This window comes from Leptidea sinapis, chromosome 35 (assembly GCF_905404315.1).
Source record: "Leptidea sinapis chromosome 35, ilLepSina1.1, whole genome shotgun sequence".
Taxonomy (NCBI): domain Eukaryota; kingdom Metazoa; phylum Arthropoda; class Insecta; order Lepidoptera; family Pieridae; genus Leptidea; species Leptidea sinapis.
In genome coordinates, this window is record NC_066299.1 from 3,657,957 (window position 1) to 3,672,457 (window position 14,501).

General features: G+C 34.0%; 1 protein-coding gene across 2 annotated transcripts in view; it reads left to right on the forward strand.

The window, feature by feature from the left end:
- Window positions 1–14,501, forward strand: part of LOC126975296 (glutamate receptor ionotropic, kainate 2) — a 66,141-nt gene that overhangs the window by 41,352 nt on the left and 10,288 nt on the right. For both annotated transcript variants that reach the window (XM_050823108.1, XM_050823109.1), the window contains exons 7-12: window positions 1,097–1,264; window positions 1,344–1,364; window positions 6,082–6,234; window positions 7,745–7,963; window positions 9,967–10,217; window positions 12,719–12,898. In XM_050823108.1, the coding sequence (XP_050679065.1) occupies window positions 1,097–1,264; window positions 1,344–1,364; window positions 6,082–6,234; window positions 7,745–7,963; window positions 9,967–10,217; window positions 12,719–12,898 (992 nt within the window). The remainder of the gene's footprint in view (window positions 1–1,096; window positions 1,265–1,343; window positions 1,365–6,081; window positions 6,235–7,744; window positions 7,964–9,966; window positions 10,218–12,718; window positions 12,899–14,501) is intronic.

Consider the following 14,501-nt stretch of genomic DNA (forward strand, 5'->3'; position numbering starts at 1 on the left):
AACAACAGGAAGGTCATTTATGCCTTTGCGATAGAACTGGGGTGATCTAGATTCGAAAAACTGTGTGAGAGCATTTCTTACTGACTCCTGAGAAGAAATCTTTTTATCACGTAGAAAATTGTCTAAGTCAGGAAAAAAATGGTAGTCCGTTGGAGAAACTTATATAAAGTTTTATACTTTAATCCCTATTATTTAAAATCTTAAAAACTCAGCTGCCCTAAAACTTGCAATTCTGCTCACTAGGGGCCTTTCCAGCCTTACCTTCAAAGCGGTTCCTATACCTTCGTCGTCTCACTTCCGTCCACTCCTCCGATGGTTCCCTCTGTTTTCAGTTGCGTGTTTCCCTTGCGGACCACGTCAGCCATAGTACCTCGAGACGCACACCAACACTACCTCGATTCGTCGAGTCCAGTTTCGGGTCTGGCCGAAGAGGCTGAGGGTCGATATAAAAGTAGGCTGCAAAATAGCTGACGCTAAACTCTGTTCTCTAGGCACAAGCCTCCTCGGCGAGTACACCAGTGTTTATAAAATAAAATAAGTTTATGAATAGCATTCTGTGTTATTACAAAAAAGTTAAACATGCGTTGAACACTTGTTTTAAAAAAGTTCTAAGAGTCTGTTGCTTAGCGTTCAACAATCTATAGACATTGCTTATGTTCAAACACGAACCGAAGCTTGTCTAAGGTGTGTCTAACGGATAGATCACATTCTTAAGGAATATTTAGATTATATGACGACAGATAGATGACAGCTGTCAAAAATTGTGTTCCGCACACGTCGGTGTATGATGTGTTTAACGACTATTTAGTTAAACACAAGCTAAACACTGTTTTGTAATAGAAAAATATAAAATTCAACTTAGACATCGTTATAGTTAGATCACTGTCTAACAAAACACGTGTCTAAGCCATTTTTTTTTTGTAATAACACCGATAGGGTTTTGTATGATTCTGCAATATACTTCAATAATTAATTTTAAATTATATTTTAAAACTTCTGTAAATAGTGTTTTACTACCGTGCATTACGTATCTATTGTGATAAGACTTAAAACTACTTAAACACATATTTAATACATAATAATAATTTGTATGCAGGACTTACATAGCGTAGATTTAGAAGAATTTAAATATGGCGGCACTAACATAACAGCGCTAAGATTATTAGATCCAGAAAGATCGGAGGTGCAAAGAGTAGTACGCGACTGGGTTTACGATGAGGCAAGGAAGGGAAGAAAATTACAACTGGGACACACCTCGGCGAAGGTAATTCAATTTTAACATTGCAATATTTATTCTGATTTATTCAGGCAGAGGTAAAATAATTGTATTACCTTGTTCACAGGAAAATATGACGTTTATCAAGGTAAGTGGACTGGTATTCATTATTTAAGTGAATAAAATGTCAAATGTTGGATGAGTAAAAAAATAAGGACTCCGTGTCACCTAACATGCACAGTGAGGCACCAAAACAAGCCGGTAAACGTGTAAATACATAGCCCCACGCATACACTTACACTAATACAAGGCGATCGGCCGCCATTATGAGATTTGCCATCGTCTGTGACAGATCAGTTTGCGTCGCAATAAAATATTTTACAAATGCCGTCGTACGTTGTGAAAAAGTGTAGAAACAATAACATAAATGTATTTGTGGATATATGATTATTTAAGAGAGAAAAAATTGTGTAAGTGGTGATACTGGTATACTCAAGTTATTATCCTCATCAGTAGTATAGTTACAATAGCAAGTACACCGTCATTCTTCATTATTATAACTTTAAAAAAATAATTATAACATAAATAATTTGGATATAATAATTTATTATATTACATTTACATTTGACCTACTGAAGTATAAATTATGTTTTTGTACCTGAATACTTGACGTGAAAAAGTGTATTTGATATACCTACTTTCAATGAATTGTTTTGATTTGATTTATGTCATAAGCTCAATAATTATGTTAAAAAGTGATATAAATCACAGGAAAGCAAATGATATCAGTCTGAAGCCATTTTGTAATATACAGCACTTGTATATAACTTTGCACTTACTAGATGTGTCTGTAATGTCATTAAACTTGCTAAATATAGCATGACGTATATGGATGACGTCACAGAACTCTGTTTGTAACGCTACGTCTTTGGTCACTCGAATTACTATAGAAAATACATATACAAGGTGAAACTAAATGGGTATACTATGCTTTGAACCAGACATTCCGTAGGTCATCTCTAATGACTATGTGAAGTCAGAAATGAATTAGCATTATATTTTAATACAATATTTAAAGTGCTAAGTTTTCGCAAAAACTATGATTCCCTCAACCCTAATCAGCTGTTTTTTTGAACTCTCTTTGACCTTAAACAGATGAAAAACGTAGATGTTTTTTTTTTTCAAATCAGATGTGACATAATATCAGATAATAGTAAAATGCCTACGATTCATTGCAGCTGTGTGTTCTCATTTTGCCATGAAGACAAAGTTATTTTGTATGTGCATTTGCTTTAGCTGACATTGAAAATACTTATAGATTTGTATTTACTGTAGTTATGTATTACCCAATAAAGATTTTTTTAATTCTAATCTAATTATGAAACTATGTTATGTTAGTATTTACTCTGATTTCCGCGAGTGTTACAAATTTAAATAAAACACGTTTAAAAGATAAAAACTAGTGTAATTGTAACTGTGTTTATTTAAATATGTTAGGTTGAAAAGATCGGCCTGTCTGCGTTAATACTCTTTGAATTGTGCTTTGAAACACGATATTTACTGCTCTGTGTGTGTGTAAATGTCTATTCTAAAGGCACCCTACACACTGCACCATTTTTAATTCAAGATTTGTTTATTATGTTCGAAATTAAATGAGTTCACATTTTTGATAAGTTATTACGTAAGCACTTCAATGTAGAATTATTTGAAGTTTTCTTCAAGTTGAAAATAATTCCAAATTTGTAATTGTAGATTATGGGTACCACAACGGCACCTTTTTCTGCCGTGAAGCAAAAATGTGTAAGCATTATTATGGTTTGAATGGCACTGTAGCTGTTCTTATTACTGGGCAAATGAGACTTGACATTTTAATTCAAAAATGTTTTTTCCAATAAAGATAATTCTAATAGACTCCTATTAAGAAATTGTTCTTCACGGAATTTTTTTGTCAAATATGGATATCTTTGACCATCCTCGTATTAATAATATGTACTCCATTCCCGGACCGGGTTTTGTACCCGGCCTGGGTATGGAATGGGGCAGTTATTGAGTTTTTCGCAGGAAATTTCTCACTAACAGCCCATAGTTCAGAAATGTAGATGCTCGGCCCCTATTACGTGGGAATTAAACATAGTGAAACGTGGGTGGAAAAAATACACCTCTAACCCTTCAGGAATACAGATGTGAAACTGTGTAATGTTATGTAATTTCTTATTTTGTTTATTTGTTTCAATAACAGGAAGTAAAAAATTAATGAATAATAACATAGACACAAGCCACATTTCATGTAGTGTGCATACTCCTTGATCATAGATTATTGTTTACGTTTAAGTCCATATGTAGGTGACCTCATTCTGTTTATAAACAAAGGCCCCGCCTAAAACTGGCAGTCTCTTTAAATTTAGGGTTGTCTTTTTTTTTTATGGAATAGGAGGACAAACGAGCGTACGGGTCACCTGGTGTTAAGTGATCACCGCCGCCCACATTCTCTTGCAACACCAGAGGAATCACAAGAGCGTTGCCGGCCTTTAAGGAAGGTGTACGCGCTTTTTTTGAAGGTACCCATGTCGTATTGTCCCGGTAACACCGCACAAGGAAGCTCATTCCATAGCTTTGTAGTACGAGGGAGAAAGCTCCTTGAAAACCGCACTGTGGAGGACCGCCACACATCCAGATGGTGGGGATGAAATCCTAACTTGTGGCGTGTCGTGCGAAGGTGGAATCTAAGAAAAGAAATTGAAAAAATAATATTTTTATTTCGTAGGGAAGTCTTTTTCTTTTTTTTTTATTTATTAAAACTTAAACATCACCATACTATTGCATATGACCCAAATAACGTACCATTGAAGGGATGTTATACCCTTTCTGGTTCACGTTGTATACATAACTAGCTGTTGACCGGTGCGCGTAAAAATTGCATAATAGAATTTTATATCTTTTTTTAAATTACGGTTTCATCATTAATATAATTAGTTAGTTTTTCGTTCCTGTTCTTATAATGGAATAATATCAGCATAACTGTGCATCAAAATTAAGACTCAAAGACGACAAAAGAATTACTACAATAAGTACATGATCTATAATGAAGCTTAAAAATTCTGTAACATTAGTTGTTTTTTTCATGTTCTTTTTCAGTAATCGTTAGTTAATTAAAATGGCCACATTAGAAACCTTAAATCTTAGTGAGAAATTTCTAAGGAACAATTTTTTTAGCATAATATATTATAAGTCACTTATATGTACCTAGATTTTAGGTAATTACTCTGTTTTTTTCTCTAAATAAAAAAAAAATATGTTTAGTCTCATGACCCCAGTAATGTCTTACCTGTGGCACCTTCAAACAGAAACACAACATTACTATAATACCGATGAGATAACTGTAAAAGTCTAAAATTCAGTAAATTTGAGATAAGTGTGAGAAATTGTTCCATAGCCGATAATCCACCATTACCAAAGACAAAAAAGTCAATAAGTGAATGCAATTTAGGATATGTTCCGATATACACTGCGACCACTGTACAGTGTGACGTCAATTTAGTATACTGTGAAGCCGTTCCTTTATAGCCAGTTATACTGGTTACTATTTAAAACAGAACGCAATCCCGTATAGGTACTGTCAGCCGAAATTTTTGACGCTGCATTCAAATGAGTGTATTAAAGTTTTCTAGTTCATTATAAAAAATTGTTGTTGGTATACTATCAAATTAAAAATATTTGGGATTAAACTGTAGGTATTGTTTATAAAACGTTAGGCACTCGAGTGGTTTTGACAGATCACGTGATCAAAGTACTGCGAGTACCTTACCTCGAAAACGCCAGCGCTCACAGTAGAAAATGGCGGCGATTTATGACGTCATATATTTCCCTAAGGTATTGAGGCAGTATACTGGCAGTCCATAACGGAAATAATTTTTCTACAGTGACAGCACTGTACAGTGCTCGCAGTGCATATCGGAACATAACTATTACAATACTATGATTACATAAAATTAAAACTATCATTACGTGGAAGCGTACCAAGAACACTGGCAGCATTTCCGCGTTGGATTGCTAGTCTGATCCGTTGACCTAAATAGCTGTCAGCGCTTGGGTTTCCAGTAGCCTTATTCAGGCGCCAAGATAGTACTTTATACATTCTCCGCGCCTCTGGGCCCCACGGGCCAAGTGTCTCGACACCAAATGGCACAAAGATGTATGACTTACTGAGACAGACATATTTGTGACGCTTTCTGTCTTCGGCAGTCGAAGTTAATTAAAGTAATAATAATAATTAATTAATATATACGTATATACAACGTCGCTCGGACATTTTTGGATGATCTTTTGTAAGGTGATTGGGAGTCTTCTTTATAGTACGTAAATGAGTGCAATTAATGTCCAATGTGGAGCCCTATGACATCACATCCTATGTCTGGTAAAAACCAGTGGGATCTTTGCAGTAAAAATAATAAATTATATACATAAAAAAATTAATAATTTGTATAACGCTGAAACGTGGACATTGCGAGAGGTTGAAGAGAAGAAGATAAATAAGAGAATGTGGCGCTGGAGAAGGATACTTCATGTATCTGGCCAACGTTTTGATACGCTAGGAACTAAAATCAAACAGCGTTTATTTTCTATAGTGCACTCTTGCATACTCGACATCTTTGGACCATATCGAGAGGAGGCAGCTAGTTCATAGAACCTTCTTCACAATCACGATCGCTCTTGACAGTTTTTGACAGTATCTGTCATAGCGAAGAAGTTATTATGTACACATTAGACAAGTTCATTTCGTGGTTTTGCCAAATCAGTATACATTAAACGTTATAGCTACGCCTGTGACGAACACGCATTAAAAGTTTTTAATTTGTTTGGGGTAGACGGAAACAGCGTTAATGTATGACGCGGTCCATTTATTCGCAAAAGCGTTACACGACCTTGACACATCGCAGCAAATAGACGTGCGCCCTCTTTCCTGTGAAGCGGAAGACACGTGGCCTCACGGATACAGCCTCATTAATTACATGAAAATCGTAAGTATTTTGATGATATTTTATGCTTACTAGATGCTTAAAATTTTAAGGTCATGCATAATTACTGTCATCGTCGTTTTACTTACCAAAATATTATGTTGTTTTATATATTTTTTAAAAACATCTAAAACCTTAATACTGGTATTTATTTCATCTAGAAGCGAAATTTTCCAGCTTCTTAAAACAGAGCAAGACACGTTTAGCTGTAACGTTTTTCTTTTAATTGTTTTTTTTATGATAATAAGGGATGAGACGAGCAGGACGTTCAGCTCATGGTAATTGATACGCCCTGCCCATTACAATTCAGTGCCGCTCAGGATTCTTGAAAAACCCAAAAATTCTGTGTGGCACTACAATTGCGCTTGTCACCTTGAGACATAAGATGTTAAGTCTCATTTGCCCAGTAATTTCACTAGCTACGGCGCCTTTCAGACTGAAACACAGTAATGTTTACACATTACAGCTTTACGGCAGAAATAGGCGCCATTGTGGTACCCATAATCTAGCCGGCATTCTATGGAGAGGAGCCTCCCACTGGTTGCTTCTTAATTAGTGTTGCTTTAATATATAATTTTTCATTTGACCTAGCCCTATTTGTGGTACATTCTCGTTTAAGCCGTCAATCTTTTTAACTGGACACTTTTTCACAGAATTTATGGAGCCAATGTTTTGTCTCCATAAATAAGTGGTGTATGTACCTTCACCCATTCTCTACCTCAATTTTACATTTTAGATAAAACTGAGTGTGATACTAGATTGAAGATAACAATGACGTCACCGGCCTTGACAGGAGGTGTTACAAAGTGAAACTCAATAACTGTCGCCTTACGAGATCGTTTAGCGTAGCTGAAATTAAAATTGCACTCGCTACCAATGCAGATTCTGCTTGAATAGAACGTTGAATATTTCTTTTGGATACCCCTAAAGGGTAAAAATGGAACCCTAAGACTTTTCTGACCGTCCGTCCATGTCTGTCTGACTGTCTGTCTGTTTCCTGATTCACTGCCATGGCTGAATTCCACCATCGGAATTTACGTCAAAATGCAAAATACCACCCGCATCACGTTGACGTCTGGCATTCCACAACCGCGCGGTTTGCAAGAAATCTCTTGCCTCACACAGCCACTGTCTGGAATGAATTACCTGCTGCTGTTTTTCCGAACCAATATGTCATAAGGTCCACAAGAAAAGAGCACACTCCCACCTTACGACTGGCTATGCATCTCTTTACGCCTGTTGCCTCACCACTCCCCATCCCCTGAGCCACTTGTCCGTTTGCCTCCTGTTATATTTAAAAAAAAATAGTACAAAGTTTTTTTTTATTTGTAATAATAATATCCTCGTGATGCTTGTTCTGTACACCGTAGCAAAGCGACGATGTGACGTCATCGACACCACTTCCAGAGATAATGTAATAGGTACACTTAATAAAATATTTATCTTAATTTATTTCTTGCCTCCCCAATCAATACATTCTTACATATAGTATTATTTATTTGATAATCAACAGGTAGAAATGAAAGGCCTGACCGGAGTTATAAAGTTTGATCATCAAGGTTTTCGTAGCGATTTTTCCCTGGACATTATCGAACTGACACGAGACGGTTTGCAAAAAGCTGGCACTTGGAACTCTTCGGAAGGTGTCAACTACACAAGATCGTACGGCGAAAATCAGAAACAAATTGTCGAAATACTACAGAATAAAACTCTCGTTGTCACCACAATTTTGGTAAATATCTCTGTTTCTACAATCAATTATTACAATCTACAGTTAATTCATAAGATACATAATAGCTTTAAGGGTAAATGTATACACTTCTATAATAAAGTCCCAGCCACTGTTCAGGAATTATCTATAAATAAATTTAAATGTTTTATAAAAAAGTGGCTCTGTCGTAAATCCTATTACTCCACTGCTGAATATCTAAATGATCGGACTGCCTGGGACTAGATTGTGATTATTTTATAGCGATAGAAATGACTGTACAATATTATATATTTTTATTGAAAAGAGCGCAAAAGAAGAATGCTGGGAGAGTTTCTTGCGCCGCGTCTTCTCTCTCAGAGCGCTATTTGTTTCCTAAGCGGTAGTAGCATCTAGTATATTAGAAATGACATCAAAAATAATTCTAAAGGAATCAATTTTGAGAAAATAAATGCCTTTTATGCCTTTTAATTTCAATAACTCTATTTGTAATCAATAACTGTTGTGATAATTATTTATTTACCTTTTTTTTTTACTTACTCGTCTAAGCCATTTAGTTTTTGACGTTTGAATATTTTTGTTGCATCACTTTGCATATATTGTAACTTAAATAATTTGTATTGACAATAAGAACCTGTAATGCCTATTCCGTTTTGAAAAGACCAACCTCAGAGTTTCTTGCTCATTCCTCTCTAAGGAAATCTGAAGGAATGTGCTGTATGAAAAAAAAAATACACATTTCAAGTGTAATATAAACCTATGAAATAAAAATGTTTTTGATTTGATTTGATTTGATTTATTAATCAAATCACGTTTTACATATTTTTTTACTTAGGTATTAGGTAGGTAGTGTTATGCTTATTACAATATTCTACTGGTTAATGCTGACTTTGCTTGTTATGGGTCAAATCTTGAAATTGAATTTTTTGCATTTTTGCAATAATTTGCATTTTTTTGAAAACACTTTGATTGAGATGTGTCATGACAGTGCGTTTTGTCATGATAAATTGTCTTTTTGTGACATTTATTATCAAATTCGTCAATGCACATGTCAATGCAATGAAAAAAGCGATTCACTCGATTGTATGAAACGTGCAGTCATTGATATATTGACAGATGACGGCTATAACCTTGTAAAAAAACGGAGATAGCCGAAATCCACTACGCTCTCAGCAACTGTTCGCTTTTAAACTTAGCCGGATTATACTTCGTCGTCTTTCGCCATACTGTAATTAATATATCAAATTTATGTCAAATCATTGCACGTTTCATACTAAACTAACGGAGTATTTACATCCTCTTTGATTGTACTTTCGCGAGTGCAGAGGCAAACAGAGTAATAAAACTCATCAAAAACACAATACATAGTAAAGATGGCAAAACATATTTTATGTCCATGCAAAACCAAACAAGTAGTTAATGTGCCTCACAAACATAATTATATAAATTGAGATTAAATTTTGTTGCGAGTCCATAAAATATCCATTCAATTATGTTTTTCTGTTAGATATACTTATGACAAAATCATAACAGGTTTTTAGTTATTTTCGCCGTCTCAAAAATATATTTTGAATAATGGATTAAAGTGAATTAGATAGTAACATTATTTTCATTGGCTAGTATGACATCTAAATTCCAATTACCCACTCATACACGATATTATTGTTCCATATTGTTAAACTGTTAAACTCTGTTAATTTGATTTGACTTGATTTGTTGTTGCTGTTTATGATAATTGGAAAAGTTTATTGAATTAGCCGTTATTTCGGGAAAATCGATAATAATGTAAATTTTGTGAGTTTTCTTGAGTTCCGCCAAGATTTGTTCTTAATCAATTCGACACGCGTTACGCCTCTACACGAGATGTCTTCAGGAGATTTTGATTCGCCAAACTCTGTTACGAGACCGATTCGTGCCAGTGTTTGGCGACAAATCTTGTCGGAATTTACACTCAAAAATCTCACAAAATTTTGACAATACTGGGAACAATTGTTCAGTAATATATATTTTTATTATTATTACATTAGAGTGCTCCGTACTGCATGCGAAAAGAAGCAAGTGAGAAGTTAACTGGCAACGCTCAGTTCGAGGGCTACGGGATCGATCTCATTCACGAGATATCAAAAGTTCTCGGCTTCAATTACACATTCAAACTGGCCCCAGACGGTCGATATGGCTCTTTCAATAGAGAGACTAAGGAGTGGGACGGAATGATAAGGGAGCTGTTGGAACAGAGAGCCGATATGGCTATTGCAGATCTTACAATCACGTACGACAGGTAAGTTATAAGATGTTCATTAATTGATTTATTTATAACACTTTTCTGACACCACATTGACAAAATATAACTTAACTATTAACATACATCATAACAGCATAATATGGTGCAAATGGCGGCCTTATCACTATATTTGTAATATAAAAAAAGTGTCAAAAATATACACACACATAATATATACTACACTAAAATATGAATTTTTTGTTTATCTATTTGGGTACACTTACAGCAATGCACATCAGAACATCGACAATATAATATTTTAACTAAGCCATTTTAAACATGCCTGCCCATTACAAGTATACGTCGCATTCTCTTAAAAAGACAAATTGTATTTCTTTATTTTTCTGATCTTGAATGTAAGTATCTAAATTAATGCTAATATTATGATATATGAAAATTGACAAATGAAAGTATAATAATTTTACAATAAAAAATAGGAGTATATATTAGTTGATATTTAATAAGATTCTTTTTGAATAGCATTAATTAGAGTCAAAAAATATATCTAAGTATGGTTTACTGTAGATGTTTACGTTTAAGTTATTCAAAGACATGCAAAATCCAGCCTATAAAATGCATTCTATAATAATTTATTGAAATTAACAGAAGTTAAGACTTTTCACTTATTATTTTACTATTAATATTTTAGTATATCATCAATATAAGAATGAATGCACTAAAATTAAAGTTCAAATTTATAATTAAATAATACATTTATATTCTACTTATAATTTTATGATTTAATGGCGCATACCTCCAATTGGCCTATATTTTAAAGTAATATTTTATTTAAATAATAATAATTGTTTTATGGCCTCTTAGCCTAGTGTCCAACCAAAGAATCAGTTTCGACAAGTTTCGTCAAAATTTTACCTTCAACATCAATTTCGGCAGAAAATCTACCGAACTTTCGGCCGAATCTTGCGTTCATGAATTTATTGAAAATTGTGAGATTTTTGTAATGTTTAAAGCAGTAATATCAAAAAAGATATTTTTTTTTAAATAATTGTTCTTTATTTAATTTAACACGTTTTAACGTTTAACTGTCTATTGGATGTTTATGCATAAAATAATCCAAATTTCCCTAAACAATATTTTCCTAACTTGTCGGAGAATGTTCCGGTTTCGATTACAGAACAAAGCCTGTCCTGTTCGAATATGACCGTTTTTCCGTCAAATTATTATTATTTTGTAGTTAGTAATAGGTGGTAAGTAAATAGACCAACAGAATTTCATGTAACTTTTAATGAGCCTATAGAAATATAATCAAAAATTTACGAGCTTAGAACTGAACATTGAGTGCAAAACTAGCACACAATTTTCCCTTCACAAAATTCCTTAATGTCGTAAGCTTATTAAGCGAAACATATTAATATAATATAACACGACACAGCTCTAAGGCCAGCATAATCTTCCGCTGGTCGCGTTGTATGTAGAGTAAATCCTCTTGAATATATGCCGTCATATTTCAAGCGAGTATTCATAAATGATACTGCCTCAAGCTACCCGTTAATGCAAACATCTACACTCGAGACCTATGTTTAATTCCTTTTCAAATCTCATTCGTATGTATAAAAATTTCAACATTTTCGTAAATGAGATTATCTTTTTTCGGGGCATTACGTGAAACGTGTCAGTTTCTTGTTAAAATTTACCTCGTAATGCTTATTGCGTTTACTATTTTCGGGGCTCAAGAAATGATTTGTGTTTTGTTTTCTGGTTTATATTTAAAAGGAATCTTTAGAAATATAATACAAAAGCATCTTAAATTATTTATTAATACGGCTTTACTCACGTTTCATCGGTGTCGGTGCCGACGAGTCTCGAACCATTCGGAGGTTGTTCATCAAGGTGAGTGAGTAAGAGGTGGGACGTTTTCGCGAACCTACCACACTCACACTGATGAAGAACCTTTTTTTTATGAAAATAAGGGACAAGACGAGCAGGACGTTCAGCTGATAGTAATAGATACGCCATGCCCATTACAATGCAATGCCGCTCAGGATTCTTGAAAAACCCAAAAATTCTGAATGGTACTACTACAACTGCGTCACCTTGAGACATAAGATGTTAAGTCTCATTTGCACAGTAATTTCACTAGTTACGGCGCCCTTCAGACCGAAACACAGTAATGTTTATACATAACTGCTTCTCGGCAGAAATAGGCGCCATTGTGGTACCATAATCTAGCCGGCATCCTTTGCAAAGGTTCCTCCCAATGGTCGATCCTCCTCCGAACGGTTCGAAACTAGTCGGTACCGACACCGATGAAACGTGAGTAAAGCTGTATTGATAAATAATTTAATAGTGACTCACGAAAGTTTTAATAATTTAAAAGCATATATCAAAAATGCCAGCTAATCTTTAGCCTGCTTGATTATAAATCTTGTGGCTGTTATTTCACTGGCGAACTCTTCAAATTGAAACGCAACAGAGCAAATGTTGAACTATTTGAAATGATTATGATATATAATTAACATTCATTATATATTGAACAGGGAGCAAGTGGTTGACTTTACAATGCCGTTTATGAATCTTGGTATATCAGTATTGTACAGGAAGCCAATAAAACAACCACCCAATCTATTCTCATTTCTTTCGCCATTATCACTGGATGTGTGGATCTATATGGCAACTGCATACTTGGGAGTTTCTGTTCTTCTATTCATACTGGCAAGGTAAGTGTAACTATTTCTATAAAAAGTGTTTAATCAATTTTTGGTTCTGCGTTACAAAGGTATCTAATAACACACACAAATAAGAAACACTTCAGCGTATTATTTTAAGTAACGTAACCTTATGAAGTGAAAACTACTTTAGGCTGAGTTTTTGCGGGTATTAAATCAGACCGAGCTGTCTTGCTTGGTTAGGTAACGCTCGTGTGGTTGAAGTCAGCTCGAGTCGAATAAGGGACCGTGATCAATCAGAACACTGATTGGAATGAAACAATTATTAAATATTCGAGGAGGCTAGTCCAGAATCAAAATATATATGGAAGAGAAGAACAAACAGGCGTAAGATTATCCTTACGGGAAGTCATTACTGCTTACATCTCAGTAGAACTACTAACACCTACTACTATTTACAATAGTACAATTTCAAAACTATCTGTAGCGAAATAAATATTTTGAACAAACGAATATTAGATTTTATTATAATAATATGTATAGATACAAATACTCAGATTTATTACATTTTCCTATATGAATTCAATGTTGTGTAATAATTTCAAAACGTTCTATAAAGAATTTTAAGAGATTCTATAGATCATGTCATTTCTATATCCTTCGCAATATTCAGATAAGTAATTTGAATATTCGAAAATACCTTATAAATCAATTTTTCTTTTGATGAGACTAAATTACAAAAGTTATAAGACAGTTAAGTTTATTCTGAACTTAGATCAACCGGCAACTTTTCCGTTTCAAATTTCAAATAATTGATATGAGAATTTTTCATCTGATGAATCTCTTTGCAATCGGACATGCACATTTCTAATAAATTTCAACGTGTTTACAAATTAACAGACTGAGGAACTACGGATAAATGTTTGCCTGAAATCACCTTACAGAAATATCAATGTATTACAAAGTGGTCTGATGTATTCAAGAGATTATTATTGAGATATTCAAGAGATGCATTAACCCCAAACAACAATTTTGTATTTCTGCAGCACTTATCCCATACAAGGCCTTTGGAAATATTGCTTGCATGGACGTTTCAATGAAATGCATATTTAAGTGTAATTTCAAAGTGGAATCATTAATTCTTCGATTGCAATGTCGTAGTTATTCCAAATGACGAACAAGCTAAGGTTATAATCATGTTTGTATCGAATAATTGCCCAAATCAACCTATTAAGAAACCTTTAACTTGTGCCTCCTGGCGGATCTATGAAGAATATACTTACAATCCCATTTTACCAGCTTACATCCGTTTAATTGTAAATAAATTTTTATTCATGCGTCAACTAAGACATTTAATTTGAACATAATATCACAAAAGATCGCCCATAATTCCAACCACAAGACCTGACAGACATTGTTCTGTTTATAATAAAAAAACTCTTACAGGTGGAATTTCATAAAATCCGTTGCTTGCAGAGATATCGTGATGAGTCAATAAATAGATGGACTTCACTTATAATACATTTATAAAGAAATCCATAATATTGCAAACAATAATTAAATTTGAAATAGAACACGTACTACTTATAAAACGAATACTATAAGGAAAACTTTAATTTCAGACAGTGAAAACTAACACTGTTAGTTAATTAAT